Source organism: Platalea leucorodia (genome assembly GCF_965183815.1).
Source record: "Platalea leucorodia genome assembly, chromosome: 11".
NCBI lineage: Eukaryota > Metazoa > Chordata > Aves > Pelecaniformes > Threskiornithidae > Platalea > Platalea leucorodia.
The window spans coordinates 18325486-18339763 of NC_138833.1; the positions used below are offsets into that span (position 1 = coordinate 18325486).

The 14278-nt window shown below is 56.6% G+C and overlaps 1 protein-coding gene across 1 annotated transcript in view; it reads right to left on the reverse strand.

Moving 5' to 3' along the window:
- Nucleotides 1-14278, reverse strand: part of PDGFRB (platelet derived growth factor receptor beta) — a 33742-nt gene that overhangs the window by 12665 nt on the left and 6799 nt on the right. Inside the window, exons 2-13 of the mRNA XM_082323718.1 lie at nt 7125-7202; nt 5685-5981; nt 4968-5237; nt 4556-4683; nt 4020-4194; nt 3242-3434; nt 2911-3026; nt 2248-2374; nt 1874-2085; nt 1013-1107; nt 606-738; nt 78-182 (exon numbers count right to left, since the gene is read on the reverse strand). Of these exons, the coding sequence (XP_082179844.1) occupies nt 78-182; nt 606-738; nt 1013-1107; nt 1874-2085; nt 2248-2374; nt 2911-3026; nt 3242-3434; nt 4020-4194; nt 4556-4683; nt 4968-5237; nt 5685-5981; nt 7125-7173 (1900 nt within the window). The 5' untranslated portion in view covers nt 7174-7202. The remainder of the gene's footprint in view (nt 1-77; nt 183-605; nt 739-1012; nt 1108-1873; nt 2086-2247; nt 2375-2910; nt 3027-3241; nt 3435-4019; nt 4195-4555; nt 4684-4967; nt 5238-5684; nt 5982-7124; nt 7203-14278) is intronic.

Consider the following 14278-nt stretch of genomic DNA (forward strand, 5'->3'; position numbering starts at 1 on the left):
CGAGGAGGGGAGCACTTGGGCACCGTTTGGCCTCACAGCTTTGGGATGGGGAAAGGTATGGTGTGGGGACAACTCACACTTGAGCATTTTGACCGCCACTTTCATGGTGGACTGCGAATGGCTCAGGCCGTGGGCTGTTGCCTCCACCACGCGTCCAAAGGCACCAGAGCCGAGAGTACGTCCTGCAAAGAAAGAGTGAGGAGGTAAGGTTGGCGATAGTCCTCGAGGAGAGGTGAGGTGAGGAGCTTGGAAAAGACAAGTCCTCTGTCTGAAACCACACCAGCCTTGCTGCATTCATCCTGGTGGGCATGGAGGTGGTGGTGAGCTATGATGTTTGTGGTTGGGGCTGGTTTCTGGCTGGCTGGGAAGGGAAGGATCTTCCAGCCGCAGGAAAGGATAACCAGGAATAACCCAGAGCCTCATGCCAAAGGGAGCAGCTGGCTTCCCACTGTGGTCCCAGATGGTCCCTCTGTCCCAGGACCAGATTGTACCTTGAGGGATCTCTGTGCCCTTCCTGGGTTAGTCTTTTTTGGAGATCCCAAACCCATTACCCCCAGACAGCCAGGACCCCAGGGGTCCATCACTGGGACCTGCACAGCCTTTACCTAACACCAGCTTGTCCCTGGGCACCTCCCAGGTGGAGTCGTAAGGGAGCTGCATAGGATCCACGTAGATATACTCATGCCCATCGGAGCTGACTGACTCGATCACCTTCCAGCGGATTTCATAACGAGGTTTCTGGAAAGGGGAGCAAAGGGGAAAGAGAGGTCTGAGAGGCTGAGGGTCAGGGAGGGCATGGGGGGTGTGGATGGGATTTGTCAGCCAGTCTTTTGTCCCTGCAGCCATTGCCTCATGCCCCATCTAGCCTACAGATGCCAGGGGGGCCGTGGTCCCTGGAATGGGTGGGACATTTTTCAGGCCCATGCCAGCAGGAGCTCACAGCTTTGCTCTTCCCAGCCACCCTGACATGGAGGTACCACTGTGGCAGCCTGGGAACGCTCTCCTCTTTTACCTTCTGCCACAGGACAATCAGGATGATCAGGGAGATGACGGTGAGGACCAGCAAGGCCAGGATGACAGAGATGATGACCACTTTGAACGGCAAGGCTACAATGATAAACAGGGACAGCAGTTAGACTCCTCCAACCCTGCATGGCCAGGGTACCCTGGGGAAAGGAGGGGACAGCAGCACGAAGGGATGCCTGCACCCTTCCCCTTTCCTCCTCTAGCCACTGTCCCCCTCCTGCTACACACCTACCCCCAGACATCGACCCTCAGCTCTCCTCTGGGTGGGGGCAGTCCCTGTCCTCTCCTCCTGGGCAGACCTGCCCCACACTTGCAGGGCCAGCACCCCAGGGATAGTGGGGTGATGGGTTGTTACAGCCTGTTGAAGCACTTGCTGCCTTGGGAGAGGTTTGACCATGGGAGGGTGTAAGGAGCTAGAGGGGCTGATTTGCTTGGGGGAGAGCTGGCAGCTTCAGACCTGGGCTTAGGCCATCCTTCCTCATATTTGGGATGTTCAGCGCATGGATGTTCGAGTCCGTGGCACCATCTAGTGACCCGTGGGCTAATAACAAGACACCGGGGACCTGCTCAGGCACTCTCATCTTGCCTCCCTGGAGGGATGACCCTGCCAGTGGCGGGAAGAGGATGTCCATGGCCAGTGGACATAAGGGCTCCAGACTCCTCCTGGAGCAACCTTTTCTGCTCAACCCAAAGGAGGCTTCATTCTGGGAAGAATACGCAGGCTTCCTGCCTTCGAGGACTGCAGCTATCAGAGGACAGTCCTGGCTCCTAGCACCTCCAGGCTGGAGGCATAGAGAAGAAAGTCTAGCTCCCCATCGCTGGCTCAAACACCTCTCACAGCACTCACTGTGTGGGACCAGAGTGATGTCCTGGGAGTTTGTGCCCAGGAAGTTTTGCACGGTGCATCTCAGGAGCAGGGGCTCATCCACCCTGTGCAGCTGCAGGGTGCTGTTCACGCGGTACACCTGCAGCTCTGCGTGGTATGTGGCATTGGTCTGCAGACCAATCTCTGCGGACTCATTCCCCAGCAGCCGGGTGGGCTGTCCCTTGGTGCTGCACCTGGCCGAGGGGAGGATAAAGGCACCTGTGAGGCAGCTGGGACCACACGCCACCATGGGATGCCTGGGCTTGTGGGCCAGCAGGATGCAATAAAATATTAGTCTATTATTCTAATAAATGCAAGAGCCCAGCTGTTCCCATGGGCTCCATCACTCCACTTACCATTTGATGTCGCTGCAAGTAGACCAACTGATCTCTGGCTGGGGCATGCCTTCAGCAGAGCACGTTACGGTCTGCTCCCCACTGCTGGCACTGCTGTTCTCCTTGAGATCCACCACTTTGGCTGGCACTGAAACCAAGAGACACCGTTGAGAAGTCTTCCTTCACTTTGCAGGATGGAAGGTGAACATGATTCCCCTGTACCCCTAGCATGGCCTGGGGGTGAGGGGACAGTGAGGTAGGACTCATCACAGCAATTGTGTTTCATTTTTGAAACCTAACAGCAAAAAGACAAAGGTTTGAGGGGGTCATGAAGGAGACCTGTCTGCATTTAGGTTGCTTAGAGAACAGAGGCGAGCACAGCGGAGAGTGCTGGACATCAGAGCTGCCCACCCATCTCTGCATCTACTACCCTGGGCCAGGGCATGAAGGTCAAGCTGCTGGTCTCTGCACTGCCTCCCTGTCCCCCTTGCTCTGAGACCACATGTAAGACATTTCAAGTGAGCACGTTACTTGCTTTAATGCTCTTCCCTTGACCAAAACCACTCTGGAGCTGTAGTCAGAGGAGTAAGGGCTTCAGCCTGAGAGTCCTGCATCAAAGGATGGAGCCATCCTCTGAGGTTACTCCCACACTCATCAGCCCCATGTCTGCATGCCCATCCTCACCATTTATCTGCAGATGGAAGGACAGCTCCTGCTCATCGTCCTCATTGAAAGCCCGGATGGTGTAAAATCCTCCTTCCTCCTGCTTCACCCGCACCAGCACCAGAGCCGTCTGGTACCTGGAGGAGACACAGTCCCCAAGTGATGGGTATGGGAAGGTACCTGGGGACTGGCAACGCTTGGTGGTGACCAGCTCCCACCCAACTGAGGCATGCTCGAAATCCACTCACAGAAAGGCATTCAACCACCAACCCATGTCCAAACAGTGATTTACAGCTTACTTTTTGTGAATTATCCCCTCCCTGCACCCCGGTGAGGAGTGATGGGCCTTCACCTGGTTTCTGACAGGTTCCTGCTGGTGATGGTGAACTCACTGCTGCTCTCCATGGTCAACGTCTTGTTGTTCTTCAGCCACATGATGTTGGGTTGTGGGTAGGCCTCCAGCTCCACCTGGATGGTGCGGCTCTTGTGGACCTCAGCGTACACCGTGCTGGGCAGGTGGGTGTGAAAGCGCACGAAGCCACGCTCTGAGAGGGGGCAGGAGGGATAGGGGCGTCAGAGATAAAAAGAGACCCCTCTCCTGCCCTTTGGACAAACATGGATCTGGAACAGAACACCCTGAACACACAGAAGTGGTGGGGCAGCTCCAGATCCATCCCTCAAGGCTTCAGGCTTGTGTCTAAGGGGAGTGGGGGTGCAGAGCCACACTTTGGAGCAAGGGAGCTCATGGGGCAGGCAGCATGCAGGGAAAAGGCTGTTATCTTGTAAAGATGGGGCAGGTTCCTCCAAATTACATGAAAGAAGGACAGATGCAGATGGGAGGTGACAATTTGACCTCACAGTGCATTGGCACTGCACAGTGCAGAAGAGCTCTCACCCACACCCTCAAGTATCATAAAGGGTCCCAAAAGCTGTGGTGGGGGATTTGGGATGTTTTGAAGTCAAGAGGTGGGCAGAGGTGACTTGGGGTGAGGGTTGTTTTTTTGCCACAGTTACTAAGGGCAGAGGCGAGGAGCTGGAGGCTGTGCAGAGAGAAGAGGGTGTCACCCTGGGACATCCTGCCTGGACGCCCACATCGTTTGCTGGCTTTGGGCACGTGGGCAGTGACGCACCGATCACATGGACCGTGATATCTTTCCGGTCTGTTTTCTCATGGTAGCCCTCAGAGACGTTGCAGACGTAGGTCCCGCTGTCCTCCAGCTCTGCATTCTGGATGATGAGGATGGAGCGGATCTCATGGGTGGATCCAGGCAGGAAGTCGGTCACCGGCTCCACAGCCTTCCCTGCCTGCACAACGGGGACAGGAGATACGGTCTGAGAAGTCAAGAGCATGTTCTGCCATTGGAGCTACAAAGCCAGGCTCACAGGGAGGGAGGAGGAGGGGGTAGAGGACCCCGGTCTGGCTGCCACAGGGACAGGGAACGTGCACTGATCAGAGGCCACTGAGACAGACAGCCTTAATCCAAGGATCTCCCCATGAAGCCTCCCCGTGTGGCAGCAGCAGCATCCCGCACCTTCTGCCATGGGGTATTGCTGCCATAGGATTCTGCTATTGCTTCTGCCATGGGATATTGCTCAGTGATTGCCATGGGACATCTGGGCAAAGGCTGGAGCTGCTGCCCAGAGCCTGTGGGGCTGGAGTACTCACCTGCTTGCGGGGATAATCCCAGTTGAAGTTGACTAGCTCGTTGCCGCTCACAGTGCACATCAGGGTGACGTTTTCTCCCTGACGCACTATGGTCTGCACTGCGCTGATGGAGACGTTCACAGATGAGACTGTGGGAAAGGTAAAAGAAAGGAAGGAATAATGAAGGAAGGGATGAGTGGGCTCCCAGTCCATTTATGCTGGGTGGACTGGTCCACTGGAAAGTCTCTTCCCTGAGGGATGGAGCTGACACTTTGGCAGAACCCATTCTCTAATGGAGACAGGACTAAATTCAGCCTCCAAATGGATCAGGCGCATCACTAAGGAGACGGGGAGAGCTTTGCTGTCCCCTGCCATTGGGCTGAAGGAACAGCCACAGCAGGTGCACAGGTATGCTAAGACAATGGCAGCTCACCCTGGATCCTGTAGACGTAGAAAGTGTCTGAATCCACCTCCTGGTCATCCACGATTGTCCGGCAGAAATAGGTCTTATCCTCAAAGAAGCCTTTGAATCCCTGTTGTGGATCATAAGCAGCTGGGATGGGGTTCTCCACCTTTTTCTCATAGAGGGTCACCTGCATCTGCGGGTTGGTCACGCGGCATGGGATGACAGCCTCTGTGTAGCCCGTGATGAAGATGAAGAGCTCTTCGGAGGTGATGGTGGGGAGGAAGACTAGGGAGGGATCTGTGGGAGAGAGGGAACATTGGTTACAGAAAGCTGCTTGAAGCTGAATCAGGGCTGCTCTGAGCTCCTCCAGGACTGCTCCAACACAGGGCTGTGTCTCCAGACTGGTGGGATGCTTCTTCCCTTACTCCCTGCTGCAAAGTCGAGCTGCCATGTCATGGGCTCGCCAAACCTCTCCCGGGAGGGTGAGAGAGACCCAGACACCGCTGCCTAGCACTATTGCTTCCCCCACCGCTTGTCCCAACACACCACACATGGGCCTCTTCCATGACCTGGAGTACCAGAGACATGCCACAGCCAGATGACCTGCCACGAGAGCATTTCTGCAATGGGAGGAAGGATTTTGGGAATCCAGGTGCTTGGAGACAGAACGATAATTCAAAGCCCTCTTTCTCCTGGTTGCTAAACCCTGTGGAAATGCAGAGACAATGACATGCTGTCTCCTACCTGGAACATAGATGTACAGGGCTTTCCTCTCCACTGGCTCTGGAGCCTGGTCAGGGCTGTAGCTGCACGCGTACTCCCCGGTGTGACGGCCCGTGACGTTGCTGAGGGTGAGATTGCTGATGAAGATACCATCCCTGTGCTCCAGTGAGGCGGCAAGGGGCTGACCCTCCCGTTCCCAGACCAGCGTGCCATCCCCATAGCACAAGAGGGAGAAGGTGCTGTGGAGGCCAAGGACAAGCTCAGCATCTCCGGGTTCGACGTGCAGCCCGCTGCCCCCGGACGTTACCTCCAGCAGACCTGAGAGAGGAGGGAGATGAGACCAAATTGGATTCCTCTGAAATGCAAGGAGAAGCATGCTGCAGCCCAACCTCATGCCAATGTATTTGGTTTGTAGTCTCAGCCTTTACACTGAAAAATAACCTTCCTGGGTTTGTCCTCCTTGGCATGGCCACCACTGACAAACACATGCTCTCCTCAGAAATGTCCTGTTGACCTTGGTGGGTCACCCTTCATTCCCTGTACCTCCTGAAACCCTTACTGGAGAGGAAATAAGACATCACAGGGTTTAGCAGTGTTCAAAGTTGCCCATGTTTTCTGTGGCAATGCTGGGTGGAGAACCCCCCATTTTATGCTTTAACTCTGTCTGCCCCCGTCCAACCTTTCTGCGAGGTAACCGCACCCTCGGTGCCACCCAGTGCTGCCCGGTGTCATTGGGCGGTGAGGAGGCTTGGGAGGGATTTGGGGCAGCCGTTGAAACTGGGTGCGAACCGAGCTGTGCTGGGAGGCAGCCATGCTGTGATGCTGTTGCATCAGCCCAAGGGGCGTCCTTGGCGAGGACTGGAAATGGGGAGACCCAGGTCACGTTTGCTCACATCCTTGGCTTTTGTGCATTCTGTGAGCTGGTCTAGATGGCCCAGGGAGCTGACAGAATAGATAGTACCACTGACCCCAAAATGAGCCTGTCTCTGTAAAGGCAGAGGTAGGTCTCAGATGCACTTTCAAAGGCTTGGAAAGGTCGTGCATTTAGCGGGCAAGGGGGAGAGGAGGAGATGAGGCAATTCCCTGCTCTGCTGGCTGCCTCTCCACAGGGACAGTGTCAGACGGGACACGGAGCAGGCTGAAACAATGTCAGTTTACAAGAAAGTGAAAAAGGAATGAAAGCAAAACCTTGCAGGAAATCCTTTGGAAGCAATAGAGCAGGCAAGGTCTTCCTGAATGGCTCCCCGTGTCTCTCCCAGCTTCCTTGCTTCACCCTTTGCCCAGATGTCCCAGTCGGGCTGTGACATGTGCTCCTTCCCGGTGTCCCCATGGGCAGGCAGGGCAGTTGGGGACAGCCCCCCATGGCCCCTTTCCTCCCCCTTGCCCTGGAGTGAGCATCCCAGCGCAGCATCCCCGTGCAGGGCTCAATCCTGCACACACCTCCCCAGCCACAGCACTCACCAGTGAGGATGAGGAGCCAGAGAGATGTCTTCAGAGAGGGGCGCAGCATGGCGGGCTCCGTGGCTTGGCGGCCAAATCCTGCCAAGACCAAAGCGGGATGAGCACAGCACTGCCGGCAGAGGAGGTGTCCCTCAGCTGCCCCGGGCAGGGGGTCCCCAAGCCCCCACTCGAGCCCCGGGCTCCCTTCTCCACCTCAGAAACCTCCCATCTCTTTCCAGTTTTCAGCCTTTTCCTCCCAGCGAGGTGGTTGGTTCCCCCTCACGCTGGATCTGCAGAAGGAGCTGTTTCTAAAGCATCTCCCGCTGGTAAACAGGGATTTTGCTGGAGGCTCCAGCAGTTGTGTCAACTCTTGCTCATCTCTGCTCCAAATGCTGCTCCCCCGGCAGCAGAGCCCTGCCTCTCTCCCTCCCTCTGCTCTACCGCTTGCCTTTTTTTCCCTTAGTTTTTGCTTTCCTCAGTCCCAGTGAGATAAAACTTGCTAGAAAACGGATCCCCCACCCCCTCCCACATTTTCTGCTTCTTCCAATGAAACAAAACAAGCCCAAAGAAACCCCACAAAAAAAATTAGTTTCTTGTATTTAACTTTTAAATATATATATATTTTAAGGGAATAATTAAGAGGGCTTTTTAGTTAAAAATCCCTTTTATCAACATTCCTCAAGGAATCTTTTCCACAGAGCGTTTTCAGCCCTCCCTGGTGCAAACCAAGAGCCCAGAAGAGATGAGGCCAGAGCTCCCTAAAAGCAGCGGGGTCTGTCCCCCGTGTAATGGGGTGACAGCTCACCCTCCCCATCGCGCCTGCAGGGACGGGGATGAGTATTTCTGAAAAGCAAAATGAAGCAGCTAACAAGGGGAAGAGTAAGGGGAAAGGCTTCCTCTGTGCCTGGACAAAGCTGGGGGGAAATGAGTTCAGTCGTCCTGAACTTGAGGATGCTGCTGCATGGAGCTGAACTTGATGGCATTTTGAACCTGCTCCCAAAGCTGACCCTGAGGAGAAGCCCCCGGGATGCTGGCACAGTGCTCTTGGGAGCTGCTCGCCAAGCACGAGGATGGCTAGTGGCAATCTGGACTTGCTGACCTGGCCCCAGGCACCGTCTCTTACTGAGCGGCTCTGCTGCCTCTTGGCCCTGGAGTGGCCTCCTGGTCTGCTTGATGTTAAGGAGGAAATGGTTTTTAAATGACGTGCGCTTGTCAGATGTTTTTATTATTCTCTTGCTTTGGCTCAACAAAAGTCTGATCTACCAGCAAATCCTTCCAGGTCTCCAGCTTATTCAGCAGCTTCCCTCTCCCCGCTCCAGAAAACCCCTCCGTGACTCCTTCTCTCGTCTGCATTTGGCAGAGGGGATGAGAGCACTCACAGGGAAGAGCTGGGGGGGGGGGTAAGGATGAAAGGACCGAGGTGAAATTCAGGCTGTAAATGAATGTGACCTCACTGCAGCCACCCTCAGAGAGCACCAACCTGCAGGAGAGAGGAGGATGGACAACCTAATCTCGCTGCCCCTCCAAGGCACTGCCATGAGAACAATTAGCTTTGTTTCCCAATTTTCCTTTACAGAGGTGTGTGATTCATCCATTATTCAATGTGCAAGGTTTTAAGGACAACTGGGATCCTCTCCTTTCACCCCTCCCTGCCTGCATGCACAAGCCAGGCTGTATTTGCCGCCTGCCCCCTGAATGTCTGCCTGCCAGCAGCTAAGGTCTTCCCAAGCTCATGCCCAGCTTTTAGCTGCCTGTCCAGCTTCATGGCTGTCACTGTTAGTCCTGTTCCAGGTGAGATCTTGGCTTCCTCTACCCACACAGACAGGTCCCTCACTCCATCAGTGATCTCTGCAGGATCACTCATGGGGCAAACCATTGCTCTGCCGGAGCCGGACACGGGTGCATGCTGGTACTGGGCTAGCATGGGTGTTGCTTCAGTGAGCAGCGAGAGCCCTGCAGCCTCCGCCTGCTGCCTCTGGCCGCCTCCCCTGTGTTTGTAGCTGGTTTTAATAAAGCTGCTGGTTTTGCAGAAAAGCATTTCTCTTGGAGATGCTTCCCAAGCAGAGTGGGAGGGTGGCAACGTCTCGCAAAGAGTGGTGACCTCTCCCTTGTTCGTCTGCTCTGGCCTGGGCAAGAGGCATGCTCAGAGATGCTGAGCTCTGCCCGTCCTGCAGGATGCATGCAGAGCCTGGCTAGCAGAAGGACAAACCTTTCTCTCCCTGTCACGGGGAGACGTGTGTTTGCACATGTGGGTGCACACAAGCATTTCGCAAGGGATGCAAATGCACCCAGCTCACTGCCAGCCTTGAGAGCACTTGTTGTTTCCCTCCTCAATCTCAGCTTTTGTTCTCAGCAAGAGCAGTAAGATACACCCTGTGAGTGCCAGACAAGGAGGAGCTGAGGTGGGTGCAGCCCTGCTCAGTCGTCCGAAAACAGGCGCCCATATGTTATCCCACCCAGGGACGCAAACACAGGCACCTACACCATGCTCAGCCGCCTTGGATTGTCTCCTCCCAGCCCTATGGGTGAGCAGGGTGCCACAGACCCCTCAGACTCCTACATCCTTCCCAGCTGCCAGGACCTGAGCATTTTCAAGCCATGGGACCATCTGCCTCCGCCCATCCTGGCACATGCCTGGCGGCCAGGGAGGTCCTGCAGCGATGCCACGTCCAGCGCCCCTCACGCAGCCCTGCAGCTCCGCGGCAGCCTCCCACCTTGCAGCTGCCGAGGTGAAGTCCCAGCTCTCCATCACCGCGTTATACCCCTCACCATCCTCTCCTTCCCACCAGTGTGGGTGCAGACCTTCCCTCTGCCCCTCTCCAGCATCGTGATGCGAGGGCAAGCCAACCCTGGCCTGGCAATGCAGGGAGCTTTTCTCTTGAGCTGCATTGTTTATTATTCTAAAAGAAGAATTTGGCTGGGAGAGGAGACAGGAGGTCAGCTGGCTTGTAGGGAGGCCAGGCTGGCTGGGCAATGCAGCCCCGCGCCCACACTCAGCCCCACATACCTGTGGGGTGGCTGCGATCTCCCGGGGACTCGGGTCCCTAGGGCCACCCTGGGGCTCTGCTGAGGGCCACGGGGGAGGACGGCTCTCCGCCAGCCTGCACGCCGCGTCTCTGCTCACCCCCGTGCTGCCGCCCAGTGAGGCTGGGAGCTGGGCATCGCGGGACTGTGAATGTCTGGGAGGGTTCTGAGTCCAAACAAGACAAAAGATACAGGCGACTGTCCCTGCCCAGTGACACAGACACATTGGCTGTCCTTATCTCTCCTCTGTAATCACATCAGCCCGGCTGGCGCGCTGCACGCGTGGCCACAGGAATGCACCTGGCAGCCACTTCTCCTCCGGATGCCGAGAGCGGCGTTTGCAGGCAAGGCGAGGGAGAGCTGAGCCAGCGCCGGGGCCATCGGGTTTCCCAGCCCACTGCCGCGCTGGTGAAAGGAAAGCGTCCCATTGCTGGCTGGGGCCAGGCACTGCTGAAAGCCTGTTTGCACATCTCTGGCCTCGTGCTTTTGCGGCATGTTGCGTGGGGCAAGGGGATAAATGGGGGGCCCCCAACATCCCTGCGCAGCAACAGCAGCGCTGTGCAAAGGGCACCCCAGGCTCTGATGGCCCGTGGAGCCATGCTCTCACAGACAGGACACAGGCGAGAGGGCCAGAGCAGAGAGGTCAAACGGCACGGCCGAGGCCACGCAGCAGGACCATGGCTGTGCCAGGACCGGGATTCAAGTCTCATGATTCCTCATCTCATGACTTCGCAGCTTCTCCAGAGCAGCCCGCTCCCTTTTCTCCTGCATCCCAGATCTGATGACAGCTGAGCTTTCTCCTCCGCCTCCTCTCCCACTCCCCCGCTCACTGCTGTGAGCAGCGGCTGGGGGCTGATGCCTCTGTGGCTGATGAACTTGGACAGGAATTTCTGCGGCGGGAGCAGGGCTACGCCCAGGGTTTTGGATACAAGGAATAGCTGTATCCAGCCTCTGCTGGGGATGGTCCTACCTTTATCTAGAGAGGATGATTCCTTCAGCCATATCTGCCAATCCTCCCACCTCACAGTGCCTTGCTAAGGAGCTCAAGCATCACCAAACCTTATTGATTTATTACCATTCCACCACTCCAGACCTATCTCTTGTTTAAGGATGCTAGTAAGCCAAAGATGCCTTTGCTAATGCCCAAAATATGTTGTGTGGGCTCAGTCTTGACTATTCTTGGGTGACGAGGCAAGAATTTCCTTTGACTTTGCTCATCGTGCCCTGCCACACCTCTGAGCCCCCTTCCCTCTGCGCTTGCTCCCAGCGTGTGTACAGTGCAATGCTCCTGGCAGAGCATCTCGGCACGCATGGCAGCCACTGCTGGCATGAGCATCGCACGGCACTGTACATCCCCGAGCATGGATCACGTGGGACAGGGCCATTTCCAGCCCTGCAAATGCCTTAAACCGTGGGAGATCTACACAGATAGGCATTCACGCCAAGGAGGGTCTCCCAGTCCACTGCCCTCCTCCCAAGCATGCCTAGACCACATTTCTCACCTCTCCGCAACCACTAACGCCCTGCGGAGAACCAGTATGGGGTTCCTGCAAGCACCCCCAGAGCTGTGGGAGCTGGGAACCAGCCTGCAAAGCTGGTGCACAGGGAAGGGGACAGCTTGGTGGGCTGGGGAGGGGAAGAGCAGCCGCGGCTGCCCTGACAGCCGTGTTGGAAAGAGCTCTGGTCTCTACAGACCATCGATCACCAGCAAGGGGATGTGCCGTCTGCTGGAAATCAGGGTGTGCAGCCCAGTCTCAGCAAATCGCATTTGCATTTCTAGGGGCAATTCCTGCATCCATTGCCCCACGTTGCTCTTCTCCCCTGGCCATGGTCCCCTTGCCTGAGCCTCCCCGCTCCTGCGATGCTGGGCAGAGGTGCTGGCTGCCATCCCAGCCCGTGAGGGCACCTCGGCTAGTGGCAGCACGACCGTGGCAAAGGAAGGAGCGGAGAAACGAAGCCAGGCCTCTCACACAGCCACTGGTCCTTTCTCTTCCTCTGGCTTTCTATTTCTAGCCCCTTGCCTTGCTGTGGCTGCGCTTCCAGGCGCTCCCACAATGCTCGCTGGCCCCGCCATCCTGCCAAGCAGGGCAGGGACATCTGGTGCAAATTAGCGGGAAGTAAAATATACTTTATTTCTTCTTTGTCTAAGAGCATCTGAGTCATTAAGTGAGATCATGGGTGCCCGTATGCAATGAAAAAAGCCCTGTATGGATCCCATGATCAATGCTGCTCACAGCCGGGGAATGAGGGCTTCTCCTGGCTGGGGGGGCACCGCCCCCTGCTTTTGAAGGCAAAAAGCTCCCTGAGCAAAGGCTGGCAAGCCCTGAAACTCAAGCCTTGCTCGTCCGGCAGCGAAACTCCTTGGCTTGTCCTGTTTTCCTCTGCCACCCTCCCCCCGGCCTCCGCAACTGCTTCTTTCCCACCCTTTAATCTAAATAAAACTGAGAGGTTTTTTTTTTTTTTTCCTTTGGCTGGAACCGACCGGAGTTGCAACATCTCTCCTCTGGGGTCCCTCGGCTCCCATGACACCGCGTTTACTCACAGGCCAGATTATCATCACAGAGTCCTTTTTCTTTTTCCCAGCACATGGCTAGAATTGCGCAGGGCACACACATGGGGAGCCTGTCGTCCCAAGGCCCATAAACAGCTGCTGATAAAACGCAGAGGTGGGAAATCTGAAACCAGGCTGAGGAGCAGAGGGGCTGGGGAGTCCCCGGGGTCTCACAGGTTTGTCCCTGCCCAAGGGGCAAAACCCACCTCGTGTGGCTGCCTGCCAGAGCCAAGGGGGTCCTGAGGCTTTACCCAGGAGCTGGTAAGACCAAGGGATGCTGAGAGCCCTGGATGCCTGCTTGCAACATGCCTGGGTTTGGGGTTTTCTTTTAATCATGCAGAGGTGAGGTTTTGCAAGCACTCACAGGCGGTGTTGCAAATGCCTTAACCCTCTCAGCAGTTTTGCCAGAGCTCCTTGGTCTGTGAATATGTGATTAAAGCCACAACCACAAGCTCTCTAGATGGTCAAAGCATGGGCAGATGCCACCTCTGGGGCAGTATGAGCTCAGGGAAACCGTTCCCATACACAGGCACAGCTCTCCTGCCTGCCTCTGCTGCAGAGAGCAGGACTGGTGCGACCAGAGTCCCTGCCCAGAACCCCAGACCCTGCTCCCCAGCTTTGGTGGTGCCTGGAGAAGGTGGTTGCATGGTCATGAGGACGCTGCTCCTGCGGCAGGCGGCAGGACACAAGCTAGCACAGCCAGCCTCCTCTGGGCCAGCCACGGGCTATCGCGGGCTTTGACAGCATCTGTCAGAAAGCCGAAAATGAGGACGGTGACTCCAAAGCAGGGAGGGAGGCTGCCAGGGAGGATGACGAGTCCACGCTGAGCCCCAGCAGCGTGATTCAGCAGCGCTGGGGTCAGACACGTGAGGAATGGGGTGGGGTGGCGAGCCCCACGCAGCCCCGTTTCGGCTGCAGCCATCCTCCCTCTCTGAGCGTGCGGGGACCGCAACATCCATGCACACGATCCGGCAAACCTCCAGCCGTGGGCTCTGTGCAACGCATCGCTGAGAGGAGCTGGTATGGGGGGACGTGGGACCACAGCAAGCCCTGCTCTCTCACCCCGAATCCCCCCTGCTTTCCCCCTCCGTTTTAAGCCCATGGGAGATGGAGGAAACGAGTGACCTATTTAGTGCAAGTTCAAAATAAAACGAAACATCTGTTTGGAGAGGTGCCAGCGTTATAAATAATCCCCCAGCCCCGAGTGTTGGTATTCGTGGCCCTTTCGGCTGCGCATGCTCCCCCGCTTCCGCTTTCGGAGGAAAGGCCGGGTCCCGGGGCCGGCAGGGCTGCTCCCCAGAGCCTGCGAGCTTGGCCCGGACTGTGGGAAAACCCTGGGCGAGGACCAGAGCTCACCTGGGGCTGGGGAAGGAGGAATGGGGGTGTTGGGAGGAACGGCTGCCACGTGCCAGGCAAGGCCGATGTGGTGCCTAGCTGTCTCTTGCTGGATACCCTGGCCGTATCCTGGCCCCCTTGGTCTCCCTAGGGCAGCCGGTGGGTGCCAGGGCCATGGTGGTGCTGGGACTGGCCCGTGATGGTGCTGGGGGCTGGCCGGCATTTTGAAGCACAGCCCTGAAGACTGGCGTTGTGCACGACTGGG